Below are 17,914 nucleotides of genomic sequence, written 5' to 3'. Positions count from 1 at the left end.
AGGTAACATTGTTGAGCACTGACTGTGTTGGGTACTCTTTTATAAGCACTTTACAGACATGATCTCATTTAATCCTCATCACAGCCATATCATTAGTCCCATTCTACAGATGAGAGCACCGAGACTCAAAGAGGTGAAGTCATGTATTCAAGGTCACAGAACAAGTGGTGGAACTGGCCAAGGTTTGGACCCAGGCAATCTGATGCCAGCGTTTGCCTCTGTCCAGTATGCTATCGTCCTAACTAAGTGGTCTCAAAAGGGCTTAGTAAGCACCCCCAAAGACTGGGGTGAGCAGGAGGAGCTGGTATTGCAGTGAGTTGTTGAAGTGAACAGGATAAGGGAGAGTGGCATTTCCAAGGCTTAGTAAGGTGACATGACTTATTCAAGGCAAGGGGTTTCCAAGATTTAACCTCAGGGTAGCCAGCCCCCTTCAGCAGGTACTGGTTAAAGCAGGCCAGGAGAGGGAGAGGGTGGCCGTGAAATGTCATCTGTGCCAGTGGTTGGTGTGAACCCTGGGTCTTTGGTACCTAGCTGTGTTGCACCAGGTACACATCAGTTACCCCTGAGCTTCATTTTTTCCCCAGTTGAATATGGATGTCCTGGTCACCTGCCTCCCTCACGGATGCTGGCAAGAATCAGGGAAGATAGTGGAATAGAGGGGCATTTCCAGGAACTTTTAGTTCCAACCCAAAGTGTCTTGGACCTTGTTTTCCAGTCTTGGAGCATGACAGTTCCTGAGTCCAGGTTGGGAGGATGTATTAATAATGATAATTCTAACTAAAATATATTCAGTGTTTAATCTTTGCCAGTAGCTGTTCCGAGAGGTTTATACCTGTAAATTCATTGGTTGAGTCACAGAAAAGTCACTTGCCCATGGTGGTGTAGCCAGAATTTAAATCCAGGCAGTCTGGATCCACAGCTCATGTTCTTTACTACTCTGCTACACTGCCTCCATCTAAAAGTCACCTTCCTGAAGATGCTCAGACCTCATCAAGAGGACGGGTCATCCATGCAGGGTGCCCATTCATTTCTTCCCTTCCATGATGGGGACAGTAGCTTTTAAAAGACCACGCTGGAATAATGTCGGATAGGGGATTTGAACCAGAAGAGAGAAGGGAGTTGGGCATTCCAGGTAGAGGACATAGCATGAATTGAAGGCATAGGGGTGGCAAATAGGAGGGGACAGTATGCAGACAAGTCTGGCTGGGATAAAGAGGTGCAGGGATTCAAATGAGTAATAGCAGTAGCAAATATTCATGTTTACCATGTGCCTGCCCCTGTGCCAAGGACTTCATGTGGAAATGGAGGCAGAGGGAGAAAATGAAGTGACTTGCCGAGGATCATGAAGTTAATAGATGGCAGAGCCAGAATTTGAACTCAGGTCTGCTTGATTCTCAGATCTCAGTATGTTAGGGCCACATTCTGGGGGCCTTGAAGGCTGGGATGAAGCTTTCCAATTTCAATTTTAAGCAGTTGCAGGAAACAGGAAGCCATTAAAATATTTTTGAGTGGGGAGCAAGGATTGGCCTGTAAGGGCAGGCAGGGTGGGTTTGGGGTGCTGCCAAGGACAGACCAGGGTTTCTTGGAGAGTGTGAGGCCCTGGATCTCTGACCAGCATTCCTGTTTTTATAGTTCTCATGCAGTGGCCAACCTCTACCCCAGTGCAGGGTCAAGCAGGGCTCCTCAGGAACTGCACAGTCATTCCAATCAGGATAACTTCCTGCCCTCTCAGCCTTGCCTGCCCCCTTGACTGAAAAGGGAGGAAGGAGGAGGCCAGGGGCACCAAGACAGGCCAAAAAAGGCCTGTGTTGAGGGTTCCCCACTCCCTCAGGACTCAGAAGGTGCCATCTTCTTCTGGGAGTCCAGAGCCTTGGGAGGAGCCCCATGCAGAAGAACCCTAGAGGTCACAGATAGGGGTGGAGGGTGTCCTTAGTGGGTAGGTCAGTGCACTACCTTGTCCCTCAGGTGACTTCCTGGCTAGGAGCATAGGTACTGTCACAGATAAGGGAAGATGCTTTGGGGCCTATACCCAGGCTGGTCGTCCTTCCAGGGTTGAGTATCAGTGTAGCACTGGCAGGAATCCCAGCCTTTCCATCAGAAACAAGGTGGGGGTTCTTCTGTCTCTGCCTCCAAACTCTATGGGAACTGGGGCAAAGGACTTCTGTTCCCTGGGCCTCGGTGTTCTCACCTACTCAAGGTGAGGTTTCTTTGGCTTATTTCTTTTTCTTTCTTTGACTTGAGATACTTCTAGATTTCCTATGTCAAGCTCAGAGGCACCCTTAGGATGGTGGGTCCCCTCCTTTTGGACTCCGTGAAACTTTGGGCACTCCTGTGTATCATGCCCTCGTCAGGGGATGCAGAAATGATTGAGTAGGCTTGCTGCCATCCTACACAAGCCCAGAGTCTAGTGAAGCAGGCTAGTGAACGGGGTAGTAAGTGCTGGGCTTGAGGTAGCAGCACACGGGCCCAGGGAACACAGAGGAAGGAGTCACAGAAGAGGACATACTTGAGCCAGGAGGAAGGCGAGCATGGCTGGCAGATAAGGGTGGAAGAATGGTGTGCTCAGGAGAGGGAGTAGCACATGTAAAGGTCTAGAAGTTCCTGGGAACCTGCCCTGTCCTGAGAATGGTTAAAAATCAATTTGGATCCCCTTTCCTGTCTCCAGAATGGGATGGATGGAGGATGTGAAACATCCTGCGGAAGAGGGCCTGGATTCACCCTGATTCGGGCTCAGTACAGAAAAAAGTCATTTGGAGGTGATAGAGCCCAATAACAGAGGTGTTGAGGAAGCACTTTATGTCCTTCATTCATTGCTTTACAAGTAGTTATGAAGAACCTCTTGTCATCAAGGCTCCACTGTGGTGACTAAGGACACAATGATGTTTAAGACAGGACAGGTCCCTGCTGTCACAGATCTTGTAGGAACGTACAGTTAATAAACAAGTGAACAGATAATTGATAAGGTCACTTGAAGTTGTGATAGGTGCTGTAAGAAAGGTAAGACACAGTAATGTGATAGAGTAACCAGGGTTGGTTGGGGGGCAGCTGCTTACTATTGAGGGTTCAGGGAAGGCCTCAGAAGAGGTGATACTTGCCTGAGATGAGACCTGGAGGAGCCAACTGCTAAGATCAGGAGGATAAGAAGGAGGAGCAAGTGCAGAAGTCCTGAGGCTGGAACAAGATTGAGTGTTCAGGAACAAATTGGGGGTGGGGGTGGGCAAAGGCTAGAAAGGCTTGAACCAAAAGGGTAAGCTACGGGAGATGAGAGGTCAGTGAGAAGCCAGAGATAAGCAGGGCCCAGGGCCTACAGGGACCTGTGTGTGGAAAAGTTTGAATTTCATTCTCAGTGTGAAGGGAAGCTATAGGTAGGATCTAATCAGGGACTGACTGGGTCAGATTTGCATTTTAAGAAGGATCCATGTGGCTGCTGTGAGGTGAATAGACTATATGGGGCAAGAACAAAGGCAAGAAACCGATGAGGAGGCTGTGGCAGTAACTCCTACTAGGGATACCAGTGACTTGGTCCAGCGTGCTAGCAGAGAAAATGGAGAGTTCAGAGGAGTGGCTGACAGCTGGCTGACCAGTTGGGTGTGGGGAAATGAGGGAACCATCAGTACCTGGTGGGCAATTCCCCTCAGACCCCAGGGTCCTTTCCCCTTGTTGGATTCTACAGCTGAGCTGCCATCCATAGCACTGCCCGGGGAGAGGGGGTGGGGGCATGGTCTCCTGTGATCAGATCCCCAAGTCTGACCTCTTGCCTCTCTCTCCACCTCTGGCCAGGTCTCCCCTGCCAAATCCACCCCAGCCCGCTGAAGCGCTCCATGTCACTCATCCCCACAAGCCCCCAGGCCCCTGGTGAGTGGCCAAGTCCAGAGGAGCTTGGGGCCCGGGCTGCTTTCACTACACCAGACCACGCACCCCTCTCGCCCCAGAGCAGCGTGGCCTCCTCTGGCAGTGAGCAGACGGAGGAGCAGGGCTCCAGCCGGAACACTTTCCAGGAGGACGGCAGTGGCATGAAAGGTACAGTGGGGGAGGGTAGCACTAGGACCCTCCTCCAGAGGCTTCTGCAGAATTTAAAGGGACCTTGAGCTGCCACCCTGCCTTCCTGTCCCTCCCCCACTCAATTCTTCCCCTCCCCCCCAGAGAAGGCGATTAGACAGTCCCTGCACTTAGGGCTCAAGCCTGAGCAGAGAGACCCTCACAAGCCCCAGTCTGATCGGAGAGAAGCCCCTGCCCTCAGACACCCCAGTCTGAGAAGAAAGCCAGGACACAGAGGTAACTGATGGAACAGAGTTTCCAGGAATACTTGTAAAAACATCAGAGGTCATCTTAGTACATATCCAACTGAGCAGCTCAGAAGGGTCGGGTGTCCTGGTCAGGGAAGGCCACCTGGAAGGGTCTGACTGGGCAGAAGAATTAGCAGCTTATGGACACTTGGCTTTTCCATACCCTCTTCCAATTTACTTCAGCTTTTAAGGCTGTCTGTGGCTTATGCCTGGTCTTTCCCCACAGCTGTCACCAGGACCAGACTCCTGACCTTCTGCCCTCCCTCCCTTTCTGCAGATGTGCCCTCATGGCTCAAGAGCCTCCGCTTGCACAAGTATGCGGCCCTCTTCTCACAGATGAGCTACGAGGAGATGATGACACTGACTGAGCAGCACTTGGAGTCTCAGGTGACGCTAAGGGGACCATTAGGGCAGGGTTGGGGGCAGCACCATTTTGACATTACCCTTGCAGCCCAAACAAACCTTTTCCATCTCTTTGGGCCTTGTTGGGGCACCCCAAGTACCTCAACCTCCCATTTCCAGCTCCCTCTCCCCTTCTGCTCCTACCACAGAATGTCACCAAAGGTGCCCGCCACAAGATAGCCCTGAGTATCCAGAAGTTGCGAGAGAGGCAGAGCGTTCTCAAATCCCTAGAGAAGGTGAGGACCGGGTATCCCCGTCTCCAAGGCCAGCTGGCTGCTCAGCGGTACCAGTGGCTGAAGGCTCTGGGTCAGTCTTGCTGCCCATGTGGCCTCCCCTTAGGGCCTCCCCAGCCCTAGGGAGCCAGGCTCTGGGGACCAAGTGCAAGTCAGTCGGATCACAGGGCTCACTTGCCTGTGGCTAAGATAAGGCGCTCTTCTCCCTGTCTCTCCTGGTGTGTATCTGCAGAATCTGTCTGTTGATTCAATCACTTCTTTTCTATTGCACTTTTCTATTTCTGTCTGCTCTTTCTTGTAGAACAGAGTGTCTCCTCTATGTGCATGATCTTTCCATTTCCTCTCTTTGTCGTCCACTCACTCTCCTTCCATACCTGCCTTGATCTGCATTCCTTTTTCCCTTTCCTTCCCACTTGCCTTCTGATTTTTACCCTCTCCTCCCAGCCCCAGTCTCGGTCCATATCTCTGGATCTGAATCTGGTTCCATCCTCGGTGGGACCTTGAGGCCCCAGCATTAGCCTACCTTCTCCTGGGCTCCATGGGATTCCACCATGAAGGGGAGAAGAGATAATGTGTGTGTACAGATGTGTGTCTGTATATGTGTGTGCTCTGACAGTGCCCTTACCTGCCTTCTCTATGTGCTGGAACACAGGGTCCTGCCAGCTTTCTCCAAGGGCTGTCTGACCCTGCTTTTGTAGTCATTATACATAGCTGTGAGGGCTGGCATGTGACCTGGGCTGTGTCCTCCCCACTCAGGATGTGCTGGAAGGCGGGAATCTGCGAAACGCTCTGCAGGAGCTGCAGCAGATCATCATCACCCCCATCAAAGCCTACAGTGTCCTCCAGGCCACTGTGGCTGCTGCCGCTGCCACCACCCCTGCTGTCAAGGATGGGGGCCGGGGGGAGCCACCGCTGCCAGGTGCTGAGCCTCCCCTGGCTCACCCCAGCACAGACAAGGGCAGTGAGGCCAAGGACCCTCCAGCTGCAGAGAGCTACCCTGCTCCACCAGCTCCAGCTTCCACTGATGGTAGTGAGCCAGCCCCAGCTCCCGTCGCCGACGGAGACATCCCCAGCCAGTTTACACGGGTGATGGGCAAAGGTGAGATCATACAGGGCCCAATAGGAAATTCTGGGGCAGGGAGCCAAGTGAACCCAGGCATCAAGGGTCAAATCTAATTTAAATGATGGGAGCAGAGCTTTTTAAAGTACCCTGGGGACTAGAGCACTGCAGAGAATGGTTAAGACTAAGGATGACAAGGCCCCTGCCCTCAGGTATGTCCAAGCTGATGGTAGGAGACAGCCCTTACCCTCAAAAGTGTCTCTATCCTGAGCAGAAGATGAGTCAGGGTGTTAGTGAAACTGCATATAGTAAAGAATGAACAGATAAGGCAAATCTATTGGTTCTTTCAAAGGGAACTGAAGTCCACCGGCTGGGTATGGTGAAGCTCTTAATGGGCTTGGCCTTTCTTAAAGCAGCATGGCATAGGCAACTTTACACGTGGGTCTGTATTCTTTCAGCTGTGTGACCTGGGACAAGTGACTCAACCCCTCTGAGCCTCAGGCTCCTCAGTCTAAAAATGCCTACACTGATGAGACTGTTGCAAGAGTTAAAAGGAGAAAAGGTGTCATTGACTTCGTATCTGCCTTATGCCAGGCACTATGACTGGCACTTTATATAGTCTCATGATAAGCCAGGTACAATGCTTGGCACATAGCTAGTACTTAACTTATCGAGCATGAGTTTCCTGACCCACTCTTTGTGCCATCCAGCTGTGGCTGGGGAAGCTGGAACATGGCAGAGGGCATGCTGGGGGCTAACCTCTTGCCCTTTCCCGTGTCCCCAAGTGTGCACCCAGCTGCTGGTGTCCCGACCAGACGAGGAGAATATCACCAGTTACCTCCAGCTCATCGAGAAGTGCCTGAGTCATGAGGTAAGGCCTTCTCTAGGGCTTCCAAGAGGGGAAGGGCTGCCCAGTCACTCTCAAGACCAACATTCCTTATGTGGCCAACAGTGTCCTGCCTGGCTGGCCCCGCCCACCTCTCCAGCCCTCATCGCCCCCATGTTGTGTTCAGTGGATGCCCTGAGCTCTCCTTCTCAGATTCAAACATAATCTTCTCTGAAGGCTGAGCCCCCCTCCCTCCTACTGGTCCCTCAGCTCTCAGTTCAGATGTTTGTATCTCAGGGATGTCTTCACCGGCCCTCATAACATCAGGTTTCTTATGCCTCCTATGCTTCTCCTCACAGCACTTAGCACAGTTATGATTGTGTATGTGTCTTCTCCCCAACTAAACTGTAGGCTCTGTGAGCACAGGTCACCTCTTTGTCCCAGCATTGCCCAGCACAGGGCAGGCAGTTGATAAATATTTGAGCAAATGGATAGAAAGCAGATCTGCAAGAAGCACACACACACACCCCTTCCCCCGCTGATTCTAGGCTTTCACCGAGACGCAGAAGAAACGGCTGCTGTCCTGGAAACAGCAAGTGCTGAAGCTCCTCCGGACCTTCCCGCGCAAAGCCGCACTAGAGATGCAGAACTACCGGCAACAGAAAGGGTGGGCAGGCGGCCAGGGCACAGGGACCTTCCTTCCCTACACCCTTGTTGGTTAACAGATAGTGCTTAGAGGGGTGATTGTGTTATGGGCTGGGAATTGGTTCTGTTCATTCAGTCGCTGGGTGACCTTATACAAGTCACCCAGTGAAGACTTTCCCATAAGAAAATCAGGGTGTCCAATACCCACAGCATAATAGGGTCTTACTGGCAGCTGGATCTGGAGTCTGGATGTTGCTCTCTGAAGACCTTGAATAAATTTTTTTTAAAGAAAGAAAAGAAAACAAAATCAGGGTGTTCCTACCACTAGAATAGAGTGCTGAGTTGGCAAAACCAGTGCATGTCCTGATAGCCGCCCCTTGCCTGTCCCTTGTTCTCACCTGTGTGCAGAGTGCTCTGAAGTCCCTTCTCAAATAACAGAAATATTAAGAACTAAAGTTAGGAGAGCTGCTTTGATTGGACTCTAGGAAACCTTTGTACACTCCCCGTCTCCATCCTGGGAGTGCCCTTGGGGCAGGAGGAGACAGAACGTACTGTGCAGGGACTTGGACAGAGTAGATCTGTGTTCTGTCCCGCGCATGAGGGTTATAGGGGTAGATGAGTAAGAGATGGGGCCCATCCACCTAAACTGACACCCTGCCTTCTGCTCTCTCACAGCTGGGCATTTGGCTCCAACTCACTCCCCATAGCTGGCTCTGTGGGGATGGGAGTGGCCCGGCGGACCCAGCGACAGTTCCCAATGCCTCCGCGGGCCCTTCCGCCTGGTAGGATGGGCCTTCTGAGCCCCTCGGGCATTGGGGGTATCTCCCCCCGACATGCCCTCACCAGCCCCAGCCTTGGGGGCCAGGGCCGACAGGTGAGCCGGTTGGAAGGAGAGGGCCTGGCACATCTGGTTTTGGGGTGGTGGTGCCTGAGATGTGTGTGTCCTTGTCTTTGTGTCTGGGCCCAGTTTAGAGGGAAGAGGACTCCCTTGCCAACTCTACCACTCTAAGTCTGGGCCTCTTCCCCACTCACCCCCTGCTCTCTCTGTCTCCCATGGCCATGCAGAACCTGTGGTTCGCCAACCCCGGAGGCAGCAACAGCATGCCCAGCCAGAGCCGCAGCTCTGTGCAGCGCACCCACTCGCTCCCAGTCCACTCATCGCCCCAGGCCATTCTCATGTTCCCTCCAGGTAAGGTGCCCACCCTTGGGACTCTGCCTCAACACCCCTAGCTGGCCTTTCTTTTCTGTTCTGGGTCTTGTACGAACTATCCCTTGCATGTGTTGTGTGTGTGTGTTTCTCTCTCTTCAGCTCATTGTGTTCATCCCACACATCCCCACCTTCCTCCCTTCTCCCTCTCCCCCTGGCCCCCAATCTTCGCATCCCTGATTCCCGCCGCCCTATCTCTACCTCCCTCCCTGTGTCATAATCTTAGTGTTTTTGTCTCTGTCACCATCTCTTTCAAGGATCATTAAGTACTCAGCTTGGAAGGGGTAGAGGGGATGAGACAAAGTGAGTTTTCTTTGGAGGGGAGCCCTGCCTGTCAGTCCACTGGCATGCTTCAGAAGTAGACTTCAGCTCTTGGGTCAGATTCTATACTAAAGGTTGTTGGAAGTGAAAGGGCTGTTTTCTCTCTGCTCACAGACCAGCCTAGAGATGGGAGATCAGAATGAGGGCAAAGTGGGCAAAGGAGAGGTTAGAGAAGTGTTAGCCCTGCATTGCTCAATGAGACAGAGGTGACTTCCTGTGCCAGGCCTCCTGCTGGGTGCTGAGGCTGCAGAGGCAGATAAGGCTGGTCTGGAAAGGGGAGAGAACTTAGATTTGCCTTTGACCCTAAGCTCTTAATGTCACAAACAGCCAAATCACTAGGGATTCTTAATTTATGAGATTATGTAGACTGCTATCTCTGGGAGGCAGAAGACCCTGTTAGTCATGTTCATTCTAGCACAGGGCTTGGCATATGGTAGACATCTGTAAATGATGTTAAATGACTGGATTGATGAACTACAGGAGTGAAAAATTAGACCAGTTCTTTTTATTGGTATGCTGTGTGCTGGACTGTGTGTCAGACAGCTTTCCTGCACTGTTGAAAAATCCTCCCAACTGCACATGTGAGGGCACTGATTCTATTCCCATCTTATTAGTGATGAGTCTGAGTCTCAGTGAGGTGACTTGCCCAAGGTCAAAAATTTTTTTCATTAAGGAGAGACAAGTAGATGGTCTAACATGGTCTGAGATCAGGATTCAGAGGAGACATGGTGAGAGGTGAGGTTGGAGGGTGAGAGCAAGATCTTCTATACCCACATAAAAAGATCAGCATTCCTCTCAAAGCAGTGAGGAGCCCAGGAAGGGTTTTAAGCAGTAGATGGGGTTAGGGCTACCCAGGGGTCTGGTGGGCTGAATAGGAGGCCCTTTGAGAGGTAGTATGAGGACAAGCCCCATGGCTGCTGTCCACATTCGCCCCACCTGGCAGGTCTGCTTCAGGCACATCCTGCCCAGAGGAGCAAGTCCATGTGGGGTGGGAAGGGTTCTAATGAAGCTTCTGCACCAGGTACAGAGCAGGTCATCAGGGAGCATAGGGCTGCCCAGTGCTCAGGGCAGCTGCCTAGACTGTGCCAGAGGGAACGTGCAGTGAACTTGTGGCCTCCAGGCAGCTCCCCCTGCTTTTCATCGCTTCCTTTGTCTGCAGGTCAGGTTTTCTCTGTGTCACCAAGCCTCTGTCCTTGTCATCTGCCTGCTTTGTGACACACCCAGGCCTCTCTCTGTCCTTCATCTCTGCCCAGCCATACCTTCCATCCGAGTGTGCGCATGTCTCACATTCTGCTGTTTCCATCTCTTGCCTTTTGTCTCTTCTCTCTCTCCCTTTCCCTTTCGTGCCCCTCAGCCTCTCCCTCATTCAAGCCTTTGTCTTCACATCTCTGCTCTTCATCCATCTAGTCCTTACTGCTTCCATTCTCCTTTCTCCTACCCAGACTGCCCGGTCCCTGGGCCTGACCTGGAGATCAATCCCACTCTGGAGTCTCTGTGTCTGAGCATGACAGAACACGCCTTGGGTGGTGAGCATTTCCTCTTTCCCTGACCCAGCTCCCACCTACCCGGCAGCGTCTCCATCTCTGAACTGAGCAACTCAGAGTCATCCTGAGGGGTCCCTAGGGGAGGCTGGACTCCAGGGAGGGCCTGACTGGGATGACAGGCTACCTGAGCGCTTTTTCTTGGGCCTCCTGCCAGCTGCTGATCTTCCTCCCTCCCTCCCTTTCTTACCACAGATGGGACAGACAAAACTTCCACCATCTGACGGGACCCACAGCCCAGCGCACCCATAGTCTCCCCGGGCGGCGGGCGGGGGCCAACCCCCAACGGGCTTCTCTGCAACAGGAAGAGGGTGGGCTGGCTCAGCTATACATTCTAATATTTTTCTACTCTATCACCCTTTTAACTTTTGTTTAACATTGGCACATGCCTTGCTCACTCCCAGGCCCGTTGAGGGATCTCTGCTGAGGCCCAGGGAGCAGGGATAGGGGGCAGCCTGCCTGCCTCTCCTTCCCTCTTTCATCCCCCACCAGGCCCCATCCCACCCCTGCCTCCTCCAAACCACCGGCCACCTGCCCCTCCCAAGGAAACAGTCTCCTCTAGAGACTCACTGACCCACCATCTTGTGGGGCTTGCTCAGAACCATCTGACATTTAGGGAGAGAACAGCAGGGTCCATAGCCTGCTCTCCTGAATGTCAGAGAGGAGCTGAGAAGGCAGGTGAGGGGAGGAGGGTGTCTGCCTATCTCTCTCCCTCCCTCCCTCTCTCTCCCTCTCTCCCTCTCCTCCCCTCCTTCCCACCCACTTCTCCTTCCCCATTCCCATCATTCCCCAGGACAGGAGCCACCCTCCTCTCACTCACCTCCTCTTGCCCTGTTTATCAGAGGTTCTCTACAATTAATTTCTTAGGCCTATTTAAGATACATATTTATATAGTTCTTAACGGTTTTTCTCTCTAATCATTCCCTCTCATTTTTAGAATCCCCAGGCCTCTCTCTGAGCCAAGAAAGTGGCAGGGGGAGCCTAAATTTTACAAGAGGAGAGGGCAGAGCCCCCTCCTTCATACCCCCTAGCCCTTCCCCACTTACCCCCAGCCCTGGCTCCCTAGATGCAGAGGTTGAAGGCGGGGAGCCAGGGCAGCCAGTGAGGTCAGGAAGTCTGTTGCCTTAACATCCCCTTCCCCCACCAACACAAACCCTTCTCCACTCTCAGGTCTGGTTGCTGAAAAGACTTGGGGGTAAGGAATAAGGGAAAGGGGATGGTTTTTGGTTTCTTTCCCCACTCCCACTCCCTTTTCTTTCAACCTTCCCCCCACCATCCCCCGCCATTCTGCCATGACCTCACTTAAGTGGAACACTATGTCATAACCCAGAGATTCGTCCCAGCCCTGGAGTTACACAGACCCTCTGATCCCTGTTCCTACTGAGGGGTTGTGCTAGGGCCCAGGTGGAGGGAAGGGGATTTGGGGGTTCAGGCTGTGGAGAAGCCAGGGTCCCCTATTCCTCCCCCCAACTTTCCCCTTAACCTCCCCTCCCCCACTGGGACATTCTCAAGCTTTTCACACCGAAAAGGAAAAAAAATGTTATTTTTAGATACATTTTATGAATAACTTTTGTTATGAATATGGCTGGTAACCATTGTGTATGTTATTAAAGATACAAAATGTTGGGAAAAAACAAAAAACCAAAAAAAAAAATTTTAAAACCACCGCCCTCCCTGCACTCTCCCCCCATTCCCCAGAACTTCTTGCCCCTGTCCTGGTCTGGACCTCCCTCAGCTCTAAGCCCAGGAGAGGGAGGAAGCCAGGGGGCAGGGTGGCCCTGGGGACCTGCTCTAGGTCCCCACCTCCTCTCCCAGTGCCGGGCTGGGTGGGGTGTCAGGTTTATTTATGTACCTCTTGCACACTCATCAACCTATGCAAGTCCCCCATCCCGGCTCCTCCATGTTTCTGTGCCTTTGCTCATTCCCCTCCAACTCCCAGGGCTTCTCCAGTCCTCCTCTTAGCCCGGGGAAGTGGGATGGACAGGGGCCACCTCGTTTGGTATCAGCAGGGTGTCCCTCTTAGAGACCCTCACCTCCTCCCAGCCAGTCCTGTCTTGTTCACTACCCATCAGGGTGAGCTGGGTCTGCCTGGCACTGGGAGGTGGTGAGGGACACCCCCACACACAATGGGAGGCAAGAGCTGCCCCCCTCCCCCCACCTGACAGCAGAGTGTGCAGGACGCAGGCGGCCTCACTCTGATGGGCAGGACCCTGATCCGCTCCCACCCCTCCCTGCCCCCTGGCCCCTCTGCCATGATTTCACCCTTCTATCCCCAGCCCCACTGGCAGAATCAGCTTTGAGTAACTGTATAGTTTTTCTCACTGTTGGAGAAGACTTATTTGTTGGAGTTTCACTTGTTTATTGGTCTGGGCTTATTTTGGAAAAAAAAACAAACAAACAAAAAGGATTCTGACCTTTGTTATGCTACATTTCATGGAAAACGTAGTGGCCCTGCCTCTGTGGCCTTTGCTTCTGTGCCTTAAGCACCTGGGGGGTGGGAAGGCAGAAGGAGACCATTGGCCTGGGAGGGGAAGTAAAGAGAAGTTGGCTTTATTAACAGCAAAGGTTTGGAGAAGGAAGAGGGAAACAAAGCAAAAGGCTTGAAAATAGACCACTCGAAAAGTGCCTTTCTGCACGTAATAATTGTGTCTGTACCAGCCCTGAAGGCCCTGGGACTCAGTCACTGTCACTGTCAGCTTCACTAGAATCAGAAGCTGCAGCTTCACTGCCATCCTCCTGAGCAGAATGCTCACTGCCACTGGGGAAGGGACTGGCGCTCCGGCTCCGGCTGTGGCTCCGGCTCTGCTGGCCACCCCCATCGCTGCCGCTGTCTGAATCATTATCACTGCCACGGGCCCGTCCTCTGTCCTCATCATCAGAGTCAGCGTCGTCCTCAGAGTCAGCATCACTGCCGAAGATCTCCTCTTTGTCTCTGGCAGCCCGGGCCTCATCCTCACTGCTTTCATCTTCAGCGCTGCCACTCTTGTCACTTGCCTCATCCCTGTCACCCTCCTCCCGTTCACTCTCACTGCCTGAGTGCTCATCTTCACTGCCTTCCTTCTCACTGCTGCTGCCCTTCTCTCGTTCCTCATCTGTGCAGGACAAGGAGAAGTGAGACCCAGTTTCCCATCCTCCCAGGGCTCCCAGAGTTTGGACTGTCCAGCTATACCTGAGCCCCCAGCTTCTTTCTCTTCTGTCTCCATTTCCTCTTCCTCTTCCTCCTCGGGTTCGTGGTTCTCCAGCTGAGCTTTCCGTGCCTCCTGGAAGCAGCAGAGTTGAGGGGAAGAAAGGTGTTCTGCCCAGCTCCTGTCCCTCTCCTCACCAACTACTACCCTCCCCATGGGTGCCCTGGGTCAGTGCTGCTTATTACCTGTGCTTCTAATTCCTTCTCATTCATGTCCCGGTGTTTGACCACAAGCAGGGCGTTGGTACCCGACTGAACCCCAGCCTTGGCCCGGCGCTTGCTCAGGCGGACCCTGCAGTGGTGGAGTTGAGGAGTAGGGGTATGGAAGATTCAGTTAAAGACCCCCAGTGGGGAATCTCATCTAACTTGTTTTTATGCATCTGTGCTTAGACGAGAATAAATACGATTGAATAAGGGTAACTGAACTTCGGGGTTGGGAGCAGAGGACAGGAGGAATGATAGCTTCTAAGTTATCAGTTTGGTTGCCCTGTACTTTATATTCGTGCATATGTATGTCCTGTACATATGCACTTAACGTGTATAAACAAAGAGATTTTAATGTGAATTAGTTACCTATACTTAAAAACAGAATATGGATTTCTGGCTTTTGGAAAATATAAATCTGACCCCACTGGGCTTTTGTTGCCTGCCTCCCGCCCCCCACCCCCACCCCCACCCCAGCATAGCAGCAATGGGTTGAGCCCTTTGCTGGGCTTGGGTCATGGTGCCCCTTGGAAGCTGCCAAGAGCTCTACAGGTAACCTAGACCCCAAGAGCCCCACTGTGCCGCCTTTTACATTTCTTGCCGGGCTTATGGGATCAGCATTTGTGATCGCTGCTTTAAACAGAAACTCAAGGTCACCTTTCTAACCTTTACACCAAAAGTCCCAGTACAGCACTAAACTTTTAGTCATCAGGGAACAGTTTGGGGGTTCACATTTTTGAATGTGTACCTAGTGTTTTGTTTAAAATACTCACACCGATTCTATGTATCACTATATTTTGGCTGTGTTTACTTTCACGTGAAGTCTCTTTTTAACATCAGAGAAAACTTGGCTATCCACCCTACATGAAAGCTCTAAATATTCCCAGTGTTAGGTAAAGATTTTCTTTCTGGGTTCTTATGTTAGAACCAGGCCTAGCCCACATGCGTGAATGTGCTTCTGCTCTTACAAATGCACGTGACAAGTCCTTAGGTACAAATGACCTCCAAGTTGGCTCTTGCATACCCCAGGGTCCTAATTCTGAAGCAGAAGCCCAAGCTAATCTGAGTGAGGTAGGACTGAGCTGAGTACCTGGTCTCCAGTTCATTGTAGTAAACCCCATCACCCTCTCGGAAGATGAAGAAGTAGTTTTCCTCGTAGCCCTTGCTAGCCTTGTTCTTCACATTCCAGTTGTACTCCCGGGCAATCTTGTAGTCATACCTGAGGATGAAGGGGAAAGAGTCAGCCCCATGTCTTCCCTACAAGAGAGAAAAAGGAGACACACTTCTCAGGATCCAAAACTTAACCCCAACCCACATACACGTCATCTGGTGCATAATCCATCTCCTCCTCCTGGTCCCGTTTTCGTTTCTTCAGCGTTTCTTCCACAGGTAGGAAGTAAGCAACAAACTGGTTCCCTTCCTCATCCATCATGCCCCTGGTGAGGGGGAAAGGAGGAACAGTTAAGAGTGAGGACTAAGTGACAATAAGGAGCAAGCCAAGGTGGGCAGCAGGGCCACTTACCTGATCATGGCCTGAGACATCATTTCCAATGCAGCTGCACCACTTGTGTCCTTGGGAGCTGGGTCTGAATCAAAGATTACCTGAGCACACGGGTTGATCCACATCTGCGGGATGGAGGACACTGGAGTTAAGACTAGGACAGGCAGAGATGGCAGGCTATCCCTCTGCCTCCTGCCCTGGGTCTGACCTTGAAATCTGGGAAGACAGGCATGACCTCCACTGGTGTCACTCGGGGCTTGCTGTAATGCTGGGAGATCTGGCAGGGGCAAAAACAGGGTGAGAAGTAAAAGCACTCTGGAGCCATATCTTTGCCTCCCCCGATCCCAGTCCCTCAATTACCGATTTCTGGGCATCCTCAAAAGTTTTCTCAATAGCTGTGATCTGGCTATCCCTGTCTTTGTATATTTCTTCCTCAGTGAACTGCTGCTTCACAGAAACCCCAATCCTAGGGAGGAAGAGAAAGGCCTTTAGGGGCCACTGGACACACTTGAAATCTCCCCTCCCTACCCACAACAACTTACTTGACCTCAGGCTTCTCATTGGAAATGCCATAACGATTGAACTCAGTGGAGATGTACTCTGTCTTCCGCATCCACGGCACCACCTTTGCATGCTGCTGGGATCTGGAGTGAGAGGATCGGGCACCTCAGGACCCCACTGCCCTCCTCTCATCACAGCCAGTCCCGTGTCCCCACTCAGCACTCCCTCACCTCTTGGAGCTGGTGGGGGCCTGAATCTCCTCTTCTAAAAGCTTCTCATCAGCTGGATCTAGGAGTACTAGAAAAGAGCAAGGGGAGAGGAGGACTATGAGGCAGCCCAGGCCTGGTCTCTGCTGACCTACAGCAGGCCCCCCGTGCCTCCCCACATACCATTGGGGTCAATGCGGTAGGTGTCAGGGTTGATGAGGTCAATGGTAACTCCCAGGTCTGGCTCAGTCAGGAGATCATGTTTGTGCTGTTTTTCCAAAGAAGTCGCTTTGTACTGGACAAACCTGGGTGGAGAAGCATGCCCTCTATGGTTTCCTGATTCCAGCTTTGCCCCTCATATCCCTGCTCCCCAGAGGCTAAGCTTCTCCAGGGAGGAACTCAGAATGGAATGTCCCCCGTGTTGGAGTCAGAAGGCTAGCAAATCTCCAGTGGGAAGAAAGTTGGATACTGCTTGTCTCGTTAACAGTTATGGAGCACCTATTACTATGTGCTAGATGCTGTTCTAGACCCTGAACAGTCAACAAGATACGCAGTCCTTGCCCTCAAGGAACTCATATTCTAAGTGAGTTGTTTCCCTAACTCCCATCTCAGTCTCACCTGTTCTGGTCAAAGGGGTAGGTGATGAACTTGGGGTCGAAGGGGATGTCAGGGAGGCTGTTGCAGTACTTGACTCGGCAGACCACTCCAGACCTGGGAACACAGTGGCTCAAAACCCTGCCCCTACTGCCCCACCTCTGCTCCCAAACCCTACTGGCCCACCTCTCCTGGGAAAACCCAGTGGTGCTTACCGCTCAGGCAGAGTCCGGTGGGAATTTGGCCTGGTGAGAAAAAGAGAGGCATTGAAATGAAAAAAGATGGAGAGATTGACGGGAGAGCGAAGGGCACTTTTCCAAGCTTTTTAAAGAGGGAGTGGGTGTGCTCCAAAGTGCTTTAGTGGACAGCGCCAAGTATTCGGCTCCCTTCGGAAACAGCGTCCCTAAATGCTTTAACGAATGAAGCCGTATTCAGTTCCTTAGGAAGGAGATGTCTTCAACTGCTTTAATAAAGAGTCATGTACTCAATTGTTTTTGGGAAAAGGATCTCCAAATGCTTGTCTAAAGGAATTAAAAATCCCTCCTGGGTAAAGTCTCCAAGGGCCTAATCCCGGAATTTCATGGCAAAGGGAGAAGTGAGGCAACACCTTGGGAACTTGACCGAAGGAACCTGCTACATGAGCTCACGAACAGACCTGGGGGAAGGGCTGGTGATACTGCAGGCCAATATCCACGCCCGACCCTCCCGACTAGCCATAACCTGTACAGACCTACAGAAGAGCGATACAGCCAGGAGGCCTGGTGCCTACCTGTGACCATCCTCACGCTGGGCCTGGGTCTGAATGGTGGGCGCCATGACGATGAAAAAAACAGCAGCCCTAGACGAGAGCCTTAAAAAAAGTACAAGAAAACGCAAAGGGGCGTGCCGGACGACCAATCCGAGGCAAGGCTCGGGCTGGCGCCGCTCTCCTCAGGGATAGGGTCAGAGTAAGGTGTACTGGTGAGAAGAGTTCCAGTAACACGAGCAATACTTAGTATTCAGGTAAACGCGCAAGCAGCGCCACGAACTGACTCCCAGGTCCGGCTCCACCAACTGCCGCCAAGACGCTGAAGACCGCAGGTCGCCTCACGCCGTGAGGCCTTCTGGGAAATAGAGTCTGATTGGATCTACATCCGGATTGGCGAACGGCTGCGTAAAGGGCGGAACAAAGCAGAAAAGGCTTCTTGTGATTGGTGTATTGGT

The 17,914-nt window shown here is 52.1% G+C and overlaps 2 protein-coding genes across 4 annotated transcripts in view; one reads left to right on the top strand and one right to left on the bottom strand.

Annotated features, from left to right (window-relative positions):
• Nucleotides 1-12,928, top strand: part of SAMD4B (sterile alpha motif domain containing 4B) — a 35,785-nt gene extending 22,857 nt beyond the window's left edge. For both annotated transcript variants that reach the window (XM_074369675.1, XM_074369676.1), the window contains exons 4-13: nt 3,781-4,020; nt 4,564-4,673; nt 4,838-4,924; nt 5,678-6,020; nt 6,767-6,852; nt 7,356-7,474; nt 8,128-8,326; nt 8,518-8,641; nt 10,423-10,506; nt 10,717-12,928. In XM_074369675.1, coding sequence (XP_074225776.1) covers nt 3,781-4,020; nt 4,564-4,673; nt 4,838-4,924; nt 5,678-6,020; nt 6,767-6,852; nt 7,356-7,474; nt 8,128-8,326; nt 8,518-8,641; nt 10,423-10,506; nt 10,717-10,745 — 1,421 coding nt within the window. In that variant the 3' untranslated portion in view covers nt 10,746-12,928. The remainder of the gene's footprint in view (nt 1-3,780; nt 4,021-4,563; nt 4,674-4,837; nt 4,925-5,677; nt 6,021-6,766; nt 6,853-7,355; nt 7,475-8,127; nt 8,327-8,517; nt 8,642-10,422; nt 10,507-10,716) is intronic.
• PAF1 (PAF1 homolog, Paf1/RNA polymerase II complex component) lies at nt 12,894-17,793 on the bottom strand. 2 transcript variants are annotated; one of them, XM_010947227.3, is made up of 14 exons: nt 17,481-17,790; nt 16,927-16,956; nt 16,736-16,828; nt 16,301-16,422; nt 16,142-16,208; nt 15,953-16,054; nt 15,771-15,876; nt 15,619-15,687; nt 15,432-15,535; nt 15,229-15,345; nt 15,000-15,128; nt 13,892-13,997; nt 13,691-13,781; nt 13,056-13,613 (listed from the first exon to the last, which is right to left on the bottom strand). In XM_010947227.3, exons 1-14 carry the CDS (start codon nt 17,525-17,527, stop codon nt 13,198-13,200), a joined length of 1,599 nt encoding a protein of 532 aa, XP_010945529.1. In that variant the 5' UTR covers nt 17,528-17,790; the 3' UTR covers nt 13,056-13,197. The 2 variants fall into 2 exon arrangements, with proteins under 2 accessions (XP_045366823.1, XP_010945529.1); XM_045510867.2 differs by having other exon boundaries at nt 12,894-13,781; nt 17,481-17,793.
• Between the last annotated feature and the right edge of the window lie 121 nt (nt 17,794-17,914).

This window comes from Camelus bactrianus, chromosome 9 (genome assembly GCF_048773025.1).
Source record: "Camelus bactrianus isolate YW-2024 breed Bactrian camel chromosome 9, ASM4877302v1, whole genome shotgun sequence".
In the NCBI taxonomy this organism is placed as follows: domain Eukaryota; kingdom Metazoa; phylum Chordata; class Mammalia; order Artiodactyla; family Camelidae; genus Camelus; species Camelus bactrianus.
The sequence above is the reverse complement of the archived record's forward strand: the minus strand, read 5'-3'. Positions and strand labels throughout refer to the sequence as shown.

Bases quoted from the DNA above. Each gene is read 5' to 3' on its own strand.
- PAF1 (XM_045510867.2), bottom strand. From the start codon at position 17,527: ATGGCGCCCACCATTCAGACCCAGGCCCAGCGTGAGGATGGTCACAG. The intron at 15,536-15,618 runs GTCAGACCCAGG...TCCATCCCGCAG, and splicing joins CTGTCTTCCCAGATTTCAAG to ATGTGGATCAACCCGTGTGC. The intron at 15,129-15,228 runs GTATGTGGGTTG...CTTCATCCTCAG, and splicing joins GATTATGCACCAGATGACGT to GTATGACTACAAGATTGCCC.